This window comes from Pipra filicauda, unplaced genomic scaffold, assembly GCF_003945595.2.
Source record: "Pipra filicauda isolate LSUMZ 115617 unplaced genomic scaffold, ASM394559v2 scaffold436_size1054928_pilon, whole genome shotgun sequence".
Classification (NCBI taxonomy): domain Eukaryota; kingdom Metazoa; phylum Chordata; class Aves; order Passeriformes; family Pipridae; genus Pipra; species Pipra filicauda.
Genome location: NW_024104572.1, coordinates 155,931 through 172,343, shown reverse-complemented (window position 1 = coordinate 172,343; position 16,413 = coordinate 155,931). Strand labels below are relative to the sequence as shown.

The window sequence follows — 16,413 nt, the reverse complement described above, 5'->3', positions numbered from 1 at the left end:
ATAGGTGTTTCACAGATTTTGGATTAGATTCTTACTGCTTATATTGTTTCTGTTCATCCCATTCTGTTCCCTTGGGAATTTATCTCTTAGCAAGTGAGATCCAAAAATAAGAAGCAATTTAAAACCCAAAACACACACACACACACACACAAAAAAAAAATTAAAAATCTCCTTTTTGGCTGTGTAACAAATCTGACTCAGTGTCTTATGTTTGTGGTGGTTTTTAAATCACATTTTATAAACACTTGAAGAAATTACTCTCTTTAGTCACCACTTCATAGTGTTGATGTCTTCTTGACCAAACTGCAATGACTGAAGTGATTCACCCTCCTGAATCCCCTCCTATATGGCCAAAAGCAAAGTGTCTCCGTGTTGTTGTCATTTGGGGCATAAGGAACAGGATAGAGAAACCTAAAAAAACCCCCTATTTTTAATGTTTTGATATTTTTTTTAGGCACTGATATAGGGCAGCACACATTTTGTACTAACCTTGAGTAAAATTTTCAGCAGCATTGCAAGAAGCCTTGTATGAAAGAGAGCACCATCAGGAAATGAAATGATTTCTAGCCACTGCATCGGCTTTATTTCATGGTGGCAATAATTAGCTAAGACTTCCACACACTGAGGCCTCTGGCAGCACAAGGGAAGGCAGGATTCACCTCTGGTTGTTTTCTTGGTTGGTTTCAGAGAGACGGGAATGAAAGGAGAAATCCTCATCAATGGGCAGCCCCGGGACCTGCGCTCTTTCCGCAAAGTCTCCTGCTACATCATGCAGGATGACATGCTCCTTCCTCACCTGACCGTCCAGGAAGCTATGATGGTGAGGTTTTTTTTCTTGTTCTAATTTATCTGAGCAGGAGAAAATGGAAAAAAAAAATCTCTGTGTATTGTGCACGTGTTCTCACTCCTGGCAACGCCACAACCCGTCGTCTATGTTTGATCCTGCTCGGTGAAAGTGCTTGGACTTTAGTGTTGCCTTGAATTCCGCTTCAGGCTCGTTCTTCTAAGGGTTGTGTGAGCTTTTTAGCTTTTTGATTTTCAATTTGTGACCAGCATTGTGATTTAGAAGAAGATCTAAGGCTCTTCTCAGACCTCCTAGAGAACGGAACCTGAAATTCTTCACAAACGCATCTTCGTAGGGATGATCTGTTCTTACCTGATGAGTAACCTTGTATCTCTCTTTCTCCCCATCTTCCATGTTCTGACTGCTAATTGTTATTTTACTTTAGCATGGTCTCTCTGTGCTTTCTACTCTTTTGTACCTTTTCTTTAATAAAGGCATTGTATAAAATCTCTTTCATTTCTTCGTGGGAAAACAACAGGAACAGAATAATTCCAACACATACAGGCAACATAAATTCTTCTTACTCTTTTTCATGGCATCAAGAAGTTTGCAAATTGCCAACTTGACCAGTTAGTCTAGAATTGCCTGTTACTCAGCCTGAGAAATGAGCCAGTTTTTCTCTGAGATTGTTACCAATGCAAGGCTAAGGATGCTCACACTGTATGCTGGCATCAATTCACAAATTTTAAGGCCAGAAAAAAAAAATCATTGTAGTTTTTTTTGTAGCTAATTTTTCTACAAAAGTTCTTTTCTGTGATGAAGTTTTTCTTCTCTTTTATTTACTTGAGCATTGTAGTCAGAATCCCACAGGACCACTTTCATAGAATTGGGCCCAGATTATACTTGCTGTCTAAATTAATCAATCAAGGCTCTGACAAAAATAATTACCTAGCAGTTTAATTGCTTTTAATAAAGGTTAATCATGATGTTTTGTGGAGCTGCCTCTCAGGACAACAGATGACATCTTTCACAAGATTATTTATTTCTGTGCTTGTTTGTTTGCATCCTAGAGAATGGCAGAGTTCAGTTATCCTTGTGATATGGATGAAGCACAAATAAACTGGTTTTTTCCAGTGTTGCCTGAGAATTTACTGGCTGTGCAAAAAACATGACTCTTTCATCTTCTCAAGCTCTTTGACTGTCAGAGTGGCCTTTCTAATATGTTTTTTGTCAGGTGCTCCAGGGATTGATTAAGTCAAATTACACTCAGTTAGTGCACAGGCATATGTGATGCTTGTGATTTGAACATTATAGTTCAACTTCAGATTTGCTGAATGGGTTTAAAGAAGTTGTTTAAGTTAGACATTGGGATGTTGTGCCTGAGACATCTGCTGTAACTGGTGGTTGTGCTTCAGACCGGTTCAAAATCCAATTGCATTGGTTTTGCATTCCAGGTATCTGCTCATCTGAAACTTCAAGAGAAAGATGAAGGGAGAAGAGAAATGGTATGTACACTGTCCATCAAACTTAGAATTTTGGGGGATGCCAAGGCCGTGAAGTGAGCTCTGTAAAGCAGACATTTTTATCTGACATAGAATTGCACTGGATTTGTGATGACAGAATGAATCACAACCTCGAAGTTGACAGGTGTCATTAGGAGGGATTGTTAACTGCAGCCTCCATGAAAGTTGCTTTCAGTATGAGACTGGAAAATTGTAGAAGATTTACTGAAATAAATGTACAGGTTTTGAAGGATTCCTTCTAATGTACCTTAGCACCTTGGGTTCTCTTATGTGTGTGTCTGAGGGCTCAGGCATCTCGTGTGTGGTGAGATACATCAGTCACGTGTGGCAATGGTGAGTGTAGCCCTTAATTTTTCCAAGGACTGATAAAAAACTCAGCAGTTCTTGTAACTGCTACAGAAATTTCTGTGCTCATGGCTGAAAGAGCAGATCTTTATGGCTGTGCTGGTGGGCATGTTGTTGCACTGGGCAAGTTAATGCAGTTGCAACTAATGTATTTTGGAGCTGCGTTGGGTGACTGCGGGTTGGACAAGCAGAAAACCAGGCTAAAACATGCACATGTATTTCCTAAACCATGTGAATGAGCTGCACATTTGCTGCACTGCCCTGCTTCTGCCTCCTGCTGACATAGGGCTTTCCTGAGGGGGAGAGGAGTCCTGGTATGTTTTTGCCCATGGAGACCTGTAACCCAGCTGGACCTGCACTAGGAAGTGTGCTCCTCTCAACCATCCATGGGGAAAAGTGCACGCTTTTCCTGAAATGTGAAAACTGTGTCGACTTCCTAGGTAGAGCAGCTATTTTTGTGGCTGTCCTCTGTCTGTATTTATTTCCAAATTGGAGCAATTGACATTTCTCCAGACTCAGAGAATCCTTGAAAATCGGAAAGAGCTCCACAGAGGGAAACTTAACAGGAATCTTGATAGCTCAAGATTGATTGGATTCTGTCAAATACTTTTTTTTTTTTAAATAAACTGGACACAGATTTTTCATTGGGAAAAATTTTTCAGAAACAACTGTTGATTTTTATTTGTACTTTGAAAGTCTTAAGTCATTTACACTTTAGTAAGTTAGGCCAAGCAAGTTAATTCACTTGTTTACACTGTCACTGTAATTGCAAAGAACTCTGTGAGTAAAAAAACTGTGCTGTATGTGTTTATTCAACACATGTTAGAAGGACATTTTCTGGTTAGTGTTACTGGCTGAGCTGGACTAGATAATTCATTTTATTGTTGTAAATTTTAGTGTAAATATTTATTGTAGATGAACATTATGAATTTTATGCACTTGTGCTAGCAGGATTACTTGTTTAAAACAGGGACAAGTGAAAAATCCTCCAGCGAACCATAGTTTATGTTTCTAGTTGGCCTAACTTGTCCTGCCCATGTCCTGTGGCATCTTTCCTAGAGATAAAGGGAATGAGGTAGTTGCGATCTCCTCTCTGAGAACAAGAGTTAGTGGGTTGTGTTCTTTTTTCACTCTCTCTCACTGAGAGAGGTAACTCCTGGAAATTAAAATCAGGACAAACAAAGACCATTTTTTAGCATGTCAGCCACCCTTTCTGGTAAACTCCCCCCATCCAAGCAATTATCACTTTCAAAATGATGGGCTCCTTTTCCTATACTTAAATGTAATGTTAAATGCCCGGTTTTGCTTCCTACCTTTGAAGTGGTTCACTTTTTCGATTGCATGAGCAGTGTACCTTGGATTCACTCATTTTTTATGTCCATGCTTTTACTGCTGCCAGAGAACTGCTTTTCTTATACAGCTCTGCCAGGCCAGATCTACAGTCACTGAAACAGAAAAATTCATAGTGTCTGGGATTGTTCTCCTTTTGCTCCAAAGACCCTGGGACAGGCTGTGCCCTTCCTGGGACTGTGCCTTTAGGAAATCCCGAACATCTGAGAGTACCTGTGACAACTGAATTGACTCCGGGGAGCATGAAAACACTTAAAATCAATGGCTGCACTTCAAAGAGTAGACTGTGAAGAAAAGAACAGATTAGATAAAGCAGGTCATTGCTCTATAGAAACCACTGACTTTTGTTATGCAGCTCTCCAGTCTCTTGTAGATACAACCCAGAAGTTCTGTTGAAAGAAACTTCTTGGTCTCTCTGTGTAATAACCCCTCACATGCTGCACAGCTCTTTTGATGTCAGTGCCATATCCATATATATATACAGCAGTAGGAGAACTGATTTCCACTCCATTTTCACAGGCAAGGCTTCTCTACTGAGTAGTGAGGTCATGTAGGACAAACAGGTAGAATTTGGGTCGAAATAGTAAATGATAGATTTGTTAAGCCCCACTGAAACTAATAAATGCTACATTAGATGGGAAAAGGCTTCGGTGCATGGATGATGAAACAAAGTTATGAGCTAGTTTACAATCTGCATGAAGATCAGTAAAGAGGCTTTTTTTTTTTTTTTTTTTGTGCTGACAACTTGGAGTGTTTTGTTTCCTGCAGGTAAAGGAAATACTGACAGCCCTCGGTTTGCTGACCTGTGCCAACACGAGGACTGGGAGCCTTTCTGGAGGCCAGAGAAAGCGTCTTGCCATTGCTTTGGAGCTGGTGAACAACCCCCCTGTCATGTTTTTTGATGAACCAACCAGGTACTTCAAGGCCAGAAATTAAAGAAAGACAAATATTGGTTTATATAGCAGAACAGCCCTACAGAAAAGCTATTCACCTCTAAGTCCTTGGAAAAGGCTCATTTTGTGTTGCCTGTAAGCACTGAATAAGGCCACAAGAAATAATTTGATTTGGGTGCTTAGTGCCTTGGGTCACTGCTGTAACTGCCAGACCATGGGACTATAAATAATATTTAAAGGAGACACAAGCTGAAGCAGGAAGGGAGAGAGGAAAATGTTTTCAGATTGTGGCACGGATTTTCTTTTTCAAGCAAAGGTAGCTTGAATATAAACATTTTAAGATGTGACTCTTAGTAATGAATGTGATCAGTCTTTGAGGAGGCTGGGAAAGCTATAAATATGTATCTATTCATTAAAGTTGGGAGAATTTAAATCTGCAGTCTTAAAATGTAAGAAGTCCCTTAAGGCAGCTTTGAGAATACTCTGTTTTTCATTCTCAGGCATGCTTCCAACTTAATTAAAAGACCGATGGAGAAATACAAGCATAAGGTTGGCATATGATAAAATTAAACTGCTACAGAGAAAATTTGTAAAAGGATAATAATGAGAGGCCAAGCAGCAAATCCACGTGCTGGTTTTGAGTGTTGCCTATGGACCTGTGGATAACAAACTTCTTTCTTTTTATTCAGTGGCTTGGACAGTGCATCATGTTTTCAGGTTGTCTCTCTGATGAAGGCTTTAGCCCAGGGTGGCAGGTCCATCATCTGCACCATCCACCAGCCCAGTGCAAAACTGTTCGAGCTGTTTGATCAGGTATTATTCTCAAACTTCCTCTCTATGCATGGTTTAGGTAAATTATACTTTCAAGGCTACACTCTTTAAGTGAAAACGTGAATAATTTTGGTCTGTGGCAACAAATCAAATGAAGAAATTAAATAAGAGCAAAATATACTTTTCGGATATGTTTTTTTCCTTTCTGTCTACCTGTTTCCATTATTTGCATGTAATATTTTTAGAGAATCTTGTTGGTATGTTTATGAAATCATGATTATTGTGCTTGTGATTATCATGCCTTCACTCACCACTGCTCCTGTGCAGAGGGCTGTCAGTAAAGTAAATTGGAATAATATAAAAGCAGGAAAGATTTAATGTCAATGTCTGCAATGTTGCTGGTAGATATTCTCATCCTTGATACATGGGTGTGGATTCAGAAGAGTTTATTCACATGAAATGATAATAAGTGAAATGAAGTCAGTTGGAGAACTTTTCTCCAACTTAACAATGGGATGTGGACCATGTGTGTTTAGACTAGATATAAATTTATTTTAGTCTTGTTAGGAGATTTAGATTAGACCCCTGAGAGGTGAGAGAAAACCTACTACACCACAGGCGAAGGAGCTCTTGCAGATTGCCAGTCTGCCAGGGAGGTTTATTTAAAGCCAATAGTATGGCTAAAAGTAAGACTAATCAAGCTGTTTCCCGTTGCTGTACTGTCCCACCTCTCTTTCCATTACTGCATTCACCAGCCTCATCTCCCAGCCCAAAATATCCATAATTAAATGGAAATTAAATGGCTTGACTCTACAGTTTCTTGCCTATTTTCAGCATATGTCTAAGGCTGGAATTAGTGTGTTTCTATATTAATGTGCTTTAAGTCCTGGAGGGAATGTTTGCAGAACTCAAACCTTAAGCATTTAATTTTCCACTAGTTATAATTTCGTACAGAAATTACTTTCAAGTGGTGACAAATCTTCCCAAGGTGTTCTTCCCCCACGGACAAGAAGACATCATTAGGTTCATGTATTGGTGTCATACAGGTTCAAATATTTTGATACTATTTCATGTTTTTCTTTCTTCCTTTTCTTTTTCTTTGCCTTGTTTTCCAGCTCTATGTTTTAAGTCAAGGTCAATGCATTTACCGTGGGAAGGTAACAAACCTAGTCCCTTACTTGAGAGATTTGGGTTTGAATTGCCCAACCTACCACAATCCAGCAGATTTTGGTAAGGACAATTTGAATAGTTCATTTAAATTAGTTTGTGTTAGATTAGTACCTTCAGGGTAATGGGGACCATGATGTGTGGTACACTTTTGTATATATATTCTTATGTGCACGTGTACATATATACACCAAAATTCAAAATAAAATTATTCAGATTTTTTTCCTAAGTAATTTGAATGCCATCTAGTGGTGCAATTTAGTGAATATTTCTCTCTGGTGGAAGTCCAGGTTCAGGAGATGAAAGATAAAGCATATTCTTTAGTGTTTCATAGTAATTAGTGGCTTTTCAAAATGGCTCCAGTATTCTGTTGTTCTTAATCTTGAACAATTCCACTGTGGTATTGTAGAGTTAATAACACTGAGAGTTTTATTATCAGTGTTGTTTCTTAATTCCAAAGAAGCAGTAAGGACCATGAAAATAGACTTTAGTAATTTTTTTTATTACCAGGACTATCCTCTAAAATGGCTCATTTAACTTCCAGGATGAAGAGACCTCTCTGAAGAGTTATAGAAAGATGATTTAAATGTTGTGTGTATACGTGGGAATTTGCATGTGGCGCTTTAGGGCCTGCTCTAGGCCAAACTTCTGTTTCTGTCAGTGCTGCAGAATCAATAACAAAGCTTGTAGCTTGTCAGCAGTGCAAACCAGCAACTTAAGCTCTGTTTCTTGCAGTTATGGAAGTGGCATCTGGCGAATACGGGGACCAGAACAGCCGGCTGGTCAGGGCCGTGCGGGAGAGGATTTGTGACACCGACTACAAGAGGGATGTGGGTGGTGAGAACGAGCTGAACCCCTTCCTCTGGCACCGGCCTTCTGAGGAGGTATTTTGTGCATCACAACTACTGGACATGGCTGGAGGCTGGAGGGGAAGGAAGGGAGTTTAAAACCTTGGCCAGCGGAGGTTTCTGGGCACATTCAGATGGTGCGAGTGGGGTTTTGTGAATGAGAACTAAGCAAGGTACTGCAAGGAAAGAAGTTTATCCTGTGATGTGTTCCTGCAGGATTCCTCCTCCACAGAAGGCTGCCACAGCTTCTCTGCCAGCTGCCTAACCCAGTTCTGCATCCTCTTCAAAAGAACTTTTCTCACCATCATGAGGGATTCGGTAAGACTGCCTTTATAATAATGTTTGTAGCCAAAAGGTCTATTCAGTTGGGTGTGAGATACTGTAATACTCCTCAAAGGTCATGTCCAACAGCCCATCCATGAAGATTATCACAGAATTTCAAAGGAAAGAGACTGATCTTTCACTCTTGCTGTTAACTGTACCATTTTCATTGTGAACAACAGCTTTCTTCACAGCACTCAGAAGCACCTGGCCTAAAAACCTGAAGCTTAAATCCCCTTTGTGCTGGCAGGTTCCTTATACAGCTATTAATCCTACTGAAAAGTGAATGAGAGGTTGTACTAGTGTGTCACAGAATTAGGTTTTCCAGAAAATTCAGGATGACAGAAATAATAACTTCAGTGTGATGTAAAGAGTTAATACTTGAAGTCTATTCTTAGAAACAGACAACTGGGAGATAAAACTTTTGCTTCTCTGAAAAGGGAACATTTCTGTTTTCATACATTTAATATCAAGATGAACTAAGTGTCATAATGAAATTCGTCATTCCCAAGGGAAAAAAAGAAGCATATCTTCCACCTTTTTTCTTAAAATAAACAACGTCTATCAAAATCCCAAGCCCTGCAGTGTTTGCATCTGTTCAGTAAATGTTTTGGGTGCCTAGTTGTTTTGCCAGCACGTTTCTTTGCCATAACTTGTTCTCTCTCACTGTTTTACACTTACATTTGCAATTTACTTTGCATTTGTCAACAAGAATTCATTAAGTTAATGAATTAAGATCATGGGAAACTGTAACTTATTTTCTGATGCATAGATTGAAGAACATTGTTGTTTTTAAGATTTTTTTTTTTCCTGCTCAACTCTAAAGGCTTGCAGCTACAGATTTTGTTATTTCTTTTGTTCTTCCAAGCCTCTTGTAGCAATACAGTATTGCAGAAAGGCACAGAAAGCTAATGTATCCCTGGTGAAGTTAGTTTGGTCTATACAAGCCTGAAATACCTTTCTGCTTCTCTTCTGCCCTGGGAAATTTATATTTTAGTCAAAGAGAAAGCCTCCTTCTCCTGATGAATGAGAGCCAGTGACATTGTCAGAGTAAGATTTCAGGTTGCAGCATTTGCAGTTTCTGCCTGTATGTACTGGAAGAAATATTCATGTGTCGGATGGAAACTGGGAAGCTCATAGTTTTTCTTGGCTGAAGCCCAGTTTGCCAGTAGGAAATGAACATTTTTCATGGCAGGGGGGTTGGAACCAGGTGATTTTCAAGGTCCCTTCCAACCAAAACCATTCTACAATTTCTATGCAAGTTCTTCTGGACATAAGTACTCCTTTTCTGCAGCCTGTATATCTGATTTCAGCCATGTTGCCACTGTTTTTGAGCCCAGACTCTCTGATCAGAAATACCCCTCTTTCCTTGCTCGTAGGTCCTGACACACCTGCGTATCACCTCACACATTGGCATCGGGCTGCTCATCGGGTTGCTCTACCTGGGCATTGGCAATGAAGCTAAAAAAGTCCTCAGCAACTCCGGCTTCCTCTTTTTTTCCATGTTGTTTCTCATGTTTGCTGCGCTCATGCCAACTGTCCTCACCTGTGAGTACCAGTAATTCTGTTACATCGACGGGGAAGGAGTTGCAGAAAGGTGGGAGGGTGTTTGGATGAATCTGTTTTGTGTAAGAGAACATTTGACTTGTGCTTCTACTTCTAAGACAGCTGCTGGGATAAATCTTGCACCCACAGAGGCACTGCTGCAAGCTGAGATAAGCTTGGCCGGTGGCGCTTCTCTGTCCCTGCTTTTGTTAGTGTTTCTCAACACAGACAGTTAGTTCACTGTCACAGTCCTGGGCTGGAATTTCCCCTTGTGCCAAGTGCATCTCAACCAGTGAGATGAGCTTGTGACTGGTCTTGGGGAGGATGTAATAATTTCTTTAGGACTCCTGAGTCGTGACTTCTCCATAAAATCAGCGTATTCGTGTGGTGTCAGAAGCAAACTCTTGCAGTATGGGCTGCTTGGGAGCAGAGGACTTCCTTTGGGAGTGCTATTACTTTGGATTCCCTGTTAGACCAAAAAGGAATAACCAAGTTCTTTAAGTTTTTGACATCACTTTTAATTGAAAAATCCTCTTTAAGTGAGGTTCAGATAACTGAGTAGACTGGTCTGTAGTCTAAACAGTGAGCAACTCTCAGGGCTGACCTCTTACATTTCATTAGAAGTCACTGGAACTGTTGCTGCTCTGTCAGAGACCTGAGAGTTCCAGTCCCACCATGGGACTGCAGCAGTGCAGGATTAGATATGGATAAACCGTGCTGTTATGTGCAGCAATACTGCACACTGGCAATCCAACTTAATAATTTGTGTCCTCTGCAGTTCCCCTTGAGATGGGAGTGTTTCTCAGAGAGCATCTGAACTACTGGTACAGCCTGAAAGCCTATTACCTCGCCAAAACCATGGCTGATGTTCCTTTTCAGGTATATGCTCTACTCTTCAATACAGTAAGAACCATTTAAGTTCATGACAAGCCCACTTACTAGGAAGATTAGTACTAGCATTTTATCCATCTGAATAGTGGACAAACTAACTGTCCATATGTGTCTGCTGAAGCTTCAGGGTCAAATCAGAAGCACCTTAAGAGTGCAGGACTTCACAAAAGCTGAGACCTGACCCAATAGTCTTTTCATAAATAGATGACCATCTCTGCTTTTTTTGCAGAAGGGGAGTTTAGAAGGGCTGTAAGTGAGTGGGATCTGTTTTCTAATGCCCAAGTAAGATAGATATCACAGTCTGTGGCAGACTCTCTTCAACCATGTCGTGTAATGGAAAGACTGAGACCTGTGGGTTAATTAGAACTCCCCATGTTTTTGTCTTACTCAGAGTAACAGCAAATGTTTGGCTTTAGTGGACTAACTCCGAGTGTATCTCCCTGCAGATCATGTTTCCTGTGGCTTACTGCAGCATCGTGTACTGGATGACTTCACAGCCATCTGATGCTCTCAGATTTGTCCTCTTCGCAGCCTTGGGAACCATGACATCCCTGGTGGCTCAGTCCCTGGGCCTTCTCATAGGTGCAGCCTCTACATCCCTCCAGGTACTGATGGTGTTTTGTGGTCTCACAGGAACCCTGCTGTCTCCTTACACTACTTGCTGTGGCTGCTGCTGTGTCCCCAAGATATTTGTTGAGAGGTGACAGGCAAAAAGTTGTCTTGGTCTGATGGAGCTCTTGATGTTTCCCATTAGCATCAACTTAAACATGTGAGGCTCTGAAGTTCCTTCCCCACCTGAACGGGGCTGTGCCTGCCCCTGCCTGAGGGGATTGTCATTTCCTATTCATCCCAGGTCCTGGAAACTGCAGGACTGGTGCACTTCTGTGCCCCTACAAAGTGGAGGTAGGATCAATATCTCAGGAGAGGGTTCTTCATACACATCAAAAAGGGTTGCAGGAGGCAAGGTAGGAAAAGGCTTCCCCAGAAACCAAACTTCTGCAGAGGGAGGGAGAGAAGCAGCTGTTGGCATGACTGGAAGCTGGCTGTGTAACTCCATTCTGCTTCTTGTCAGGAGATGCAGGAGATGTGCTGAGGTGACCATTCCACAGCAGAGCTGTTCTGGGCTGCTGGTGATAACAGATGATACTGACTTCAATATGCATTGAGGATATCGAGATTTCTGCAGTAGAAGACTTGATTCCCTCTCTGTGCCCACTCTGTGGAGACCAGCATAGCCCTGTTGTGTGATCCCTGTGCTTCTGCTCTTCCCAGAGATACCTACATGGGTCTTTGCCCTCAAGGGAATATAGAGAGGAAAGGCTGGAGCTGGGTCCAGCTCTGTCATCCCCACCAAAGCCACCCAGCTGGAGATGTTCCTTATCCTCTTCACAGTGTTTTAGGACCAGTTGAAGCTACTGTTTTTGTGGGATTTAGTGAGGAAGGAAATCTGTGTGTCCTTAGAGAAGAGTGAGGGGAAAAAAGACAATATTAAGCAGAGGGGTCTTATACCCAGAGAAGCAAAGGAATCCCAGTGCCTCTCTGGCTCTGTAAACTCCTTGGTGGGTTTATGTCCTTTGAAGGACAGATCCCAGCACAGCAGGGCTGTCAACGAGTAGGAGGGTTTAAGAAGAGAAGAGGGACCCCTTTCCCTCCCCTAACAGCACCTCCTTCTCAAAAGAAATTTCATAAGAAAAACGAAATCAGTAATTTTCTTGTATTCAGAACTGTGATAATTTAGGGTAGTAGCATTACTCACAAGAGTAAAAAAAAAAGCAAGTTAATTTTTATTTTTTTCCGCTCCCTTTATGATGAGAAACTGTCCATTTGTTTTCTTCACAGGTGGCAACATTTGTGGGCCCAGTTACTGCCATCCCAGTTCTTCTCTTCTCTGGGTTTTTTGTCAGCTTTGATACCATCCCAACATACCTCCAGTGGATGTCCTACATTTCCTATGTCAGGTACTGCTAAGGAGGCCTTTAACCTCCCATCTGGAAATGCTTTCCTTTGCCTGCCTTTGCCTGGTTGGTTGGTTGGTTATTTTGGGTGTCAGAGAGACTGTTCACAGCATGTTCTTTCAAGAGTATAAACATATATATGATGTAAACCACATCATGTCACTGCATTTTATGTTGCATGTGTTGTAAAATAAAAAGGAGCAGGTTATTGGCCACAAGTCCATGTCAGTCCCTTTGAAGTCAGTGGGATTCTTCCTGGATTTTGCAATACTGGATTTTTGAAATAGTGAGGACAGTACCCCCAACTGAGAAATTGATGCCAGCCCCTCATGTTGGAAGAAAATATTGTATAAATCACTGCAGTATCCTAGATAGACTTGTTGGATAAAGGCCTGGTTTTGAGTTTTCCAGTAGTGCTGCCACAAGAGACATGGGATTTGTGTCACCTGTAGTTTAAACTTGTGTTTTAAGATCCATAGGCACCTTGTATCCCATCTATGTCTGTCACTCTCACTGTCTGACACAGCTATCCTAAGATGGGACAATCCCCATCAGGAAACCTCTGGAGCTTGGCATGGGTAGTTTAGACTAGACACTGAAATGTTTACAGCTGTAATTAGGAAGGGTGAATTTTCTCACCTCCCTCTTCCTCACTCTGCCCAAACTGCACTACTACTGGGAAAACCCAAGCAAAAATACCCTCTCATTTGGCAAGTGAGGTCTTACACAGACACCTATCAAAGGTAACGAGACTGCACCCCCCCCAATTAACACCTAGAGTTCAAGGTGAGGCCTCAGGCCCATGTTGGGGCTCCTGAAGCTGGAGGGAGCTATCTTGTGCATGGGATCCATCATGGGCTTATCTGATTGGAAAAATCAAATGCTGGGTGCACCCAGTGCCAGGGGAGACGTGAGAACATTGTTAGTGGAACCATCAGTGCATGGAGGGAAACAGAAGACACATTCCAGATTGATGCTGGTGTTAGTATTTCTGACTTCGAACCATAATTGTATCCTTGTTGCTTATTTAAAAAGGAAAGTAAATTAGTGATGTCACATTTAAAAAGGAAACTTCTGGCTATGAGCTGAAATTGGGCTGCTTTCTGTTTTAATGTTTTTCTGTGGAGAAATTGTGCTATACACTAATTTGAAGCATTTAAAGCCACAACTTATGTCCTTGTTCCATCTTACATAACGTGTCATGTGCTTGATTGTAACAGGGATAGAACTTTGCCCCAAGACATGTGTGTCAGAATGGTATTGAACCCCCCAGTGTTTCAGCTGAGCCCTCACAGGGATTGTGTTGCTGGAGTGTTTCTGAACAGATCACCAGGACTTTTCCTTGTAATCCATCCTTCTTCTTTGCAGGTACGGGTTCGAAGGAGTTATTCTCTCCATCTATGGACTGGATCGGGAAGATCTGCATTGTGACAAAGACGACACTTGCCATTTTCAAAAATCAGAGGCCATCCTGAGAGAACTGGATGTAGAAAATGCCAAACTTTACCTGGACTTCATTGTTCTCGGAATTTTCTTCTTCTCTCTGCGCCTGATTGCCTATTTCGTTCTCAGATACAAAATCCGAGCGGAGAGGTAAAGGAGAAGCAGCTAAACCAATGCAGTAGGGAGATCTTTAGACATGCAAATAGAGGGCACTTGACATTGTCTCACTGTGGCAGGCTGGTCCCCAGTGCCCAGCCAGATGCTGTTCTGACCGAGCCCATGGAGAGCCACAATGGGATAGTGGACATACAGTGTTAAGCCAATCAGTCCAGTTGGGTTGGGTCATGTTTTCATTACACTTTCTAGCTTTAACTAGGAAGAAGAACTAGAAGGGAATTTTACACCACAGAGTATCAAAACCGAGGCAGTGTAACTGTGATAAAAAACCTGCCTGCAGGAGCTTTCCTTATGAAAACCAATTTCGGGATAAGGTTGCTGGGATATAAGTCCTGGTAGCCAGAATAGTATAATGTCCTCTCTAGTTGACAAGGTAATGAGATGCAAAATGAGGAATGCAATGAAAATAGGATTCTCTCATCTTTTTAAATCTAGAGTTTCATCTTTGCGGTTTTTCTATATATTATTTTGCAATTCTTTTCCACAGAATTACCCCTTCTGGCCAAAAGTCTGTAAATGTATTAATAAGGTAAAGACATCTTTTTAATATGGATACTTTTTTAAAGCAAACCTAAAGTGATTCAAGTAATTATTTTTGTTTCTGTCTGAATTTAGAATTCTGGTGCTTTACTTGTCGAGCTGGTCTCATATCTGAAAACTGTAATAATAGGAGGAAAAGGCAGATTCCGAGTCTGCACTAAACCTCTGGTCCTATTTGGAAGCATCCCTGAATAGCACACGCAGTTAGACATGTTCAAGCTGTCACTGAACGGTTGAAAAAAAACATTATTTTGCAGTGTCTTTTAAATCCTTGGTATTTGTGATATTCAAAATACTAACTCTGCTCATTACCTGTTTGATCTACCTCCTGTGAATATAAAAATCAAAGCACTCCAAGGCTCATTTTTTTCTTAAATTGTGAAAGCAGAATTTGTCCCTAAAGTGATTGTTAAAGCCTGATGGAGTGCAAGAGTTGTCCAGAGATCAAAGCCTGGGGTACTGTGTTAAAACACTTGTGACTGCCTCATACAGCAGGAGTCATTTTGTCTGCACTGTGTAGAACCCTCCTGAAACATACAGATGACCTTGTAATCCTGCAGATCTAATTATGCCAGGTAGTTCTGTTCTCATCCTAAAGTCCACGTGCACAACATGGGAATCAATAGCTACTTCATCTAAACATCAATGAAACTGTTGTTCTGTGTATCTCAGCTTTGTAAATTTGGTAGGGGGAATTCTGGTTCCAAGCTGATGTGGATTTTGTCACCAATTTTGATGGGTTTGGATTTTCAAATCTTAAGTGGAACCGTGGGGCCCATACTCGTGTTGGACACCTTGATGAACTTCAGTGCAAATCCCACCGCCTTCTGCCATTTCTGTGAATTTATCTTGGTGTCCCAAACCTCTGAGTGAGACCTACACTCTCTGCAAATGTATTATTCCTGTCAGGATGCTGAAGTCTTGTGGGTTGGAAGCAGCTCAATGTCAGCAAAACATGCAGGAGCTCAACAGCTCGTGGCAGTAGAGTAGATAAGAGAGACCTTGTGCATCTGCTGGCCCTCTCTGTTTTCAGAGACTCCATGGCTATGTCTATACTAGCGAAACAAATAGTGCCAGGGCCAGCTCTGTTAGTCCTCAAATGACTGGGGCTGATAGGAATGGTCCCTGTACTGACTTCTAAACAGAGCCATTGTCTGGAAAAGCTCTGGCTGTGCTGGGCTGCAGCTCTGCCATTGTTTCCCAGTTTTCCTGGCCTGTGCCCAGGCTCTGTTTAATTTACCAATACAGACCAAGTATATCTGTTAAACTCAGGACATTTGAATTAAACCTGTGTTCTGGAAGACTTTAAATCGAGTCACATATTTTGGGAAGGTTAGCTGAACCTTCCCTGAAAGTAAGATTGGCCTTTGAAAGCAAGGTCAATCTTCAGTGTAGAAGAAAACCAAAATCCTTTCACAGCCTCTTTGCATAATTTTTGTTGCTGTTTTTTCTCCAAAATCTTTCGTACAGCTCTGCAGCTTTTCCAGGCATAATCACAAGCAGGTATGGACCTGTATGGCTGTCAGATTTGAGAAATTAAGAATTTTAGCTATTCTAAATAATACTCATAACTGTGAACAGTTTGTAAATAATTCACAAGTCTGAAATCCCTCAGCACAACATGCCTTGACTATTTCAAGACTCTCAAAGTATTTGTGAATATTTTACAGGCAGTTCAAACACTGTTTGCAGGCAGACAAAAGAATACATTTGCCAAATGACTCTTTGGTTGCACACCCGCTGGTCCAGCTGCAGGCTGGCTGAGTGTGAGAGAGTGTGACATCCAGGGCATTGAACACCTTCAGGGCTCATGTGTTGTGTTTACCAGCACCATTTACCAAATACCACACTGAAAATCCC

General features: G+C 41.4%; 1 protein-coding gene across 2 annotated transcripts in view; it reads left to right on the top strand.

Moving 5' to 3' along the window:
* The window catches only part of ABCG1 (ATP binding cassette subfamily G member 1), a 50,151-nt gene extending 33,738 nt beyond the window's left edge, over positions 1-16,413 (top strand). For both annotated transcript variants that reach the window (XM_027742006.2, XM_027742007.2), the window contains exons 4-15: positions 688-820; positions 2,239-2,289; positions 4,771-4,916; positions 5,585-5,708; positions 6,782-6,896; positions 7,569-7,717; positions 7,898-7,999; positions 9,382-9,550; positions 10,326-10,426; positions 10,885-11,043; positions 12,278-12,396; positions 13,762-16,413. In XM_027742006.2, coding sequence (XP_027597807.1) covers positions 688-820; positions 2,239-2,289; positions 4,771-4,916; positions 5,585-5,708; positions 6,782-6,896; positions 7,569-7,717; positions 7,898-7,999; positions 9,382-9,550; positions 10,326-10,426; positions 10,885-11,043; positions 12,278-12,396; positions 13,762-13,990 — 1,597 coding nt within the window. In that variant the 3' untranslated portion in view covers positions 13,991-16,413. The remainder of the gene's footprint in view (positions 1-687; positions 821-2,238; positions 2,290-4,770; positions 4,917-5,584; positions 5,709-6,781; positions 6,897-7,568; positions 7,718-7,897; positions 8,000-9,381; positions 9,551-10,325; positions 10,427-10,884; positions 11,044-12,277; positions 12,397-13,761) is intronic.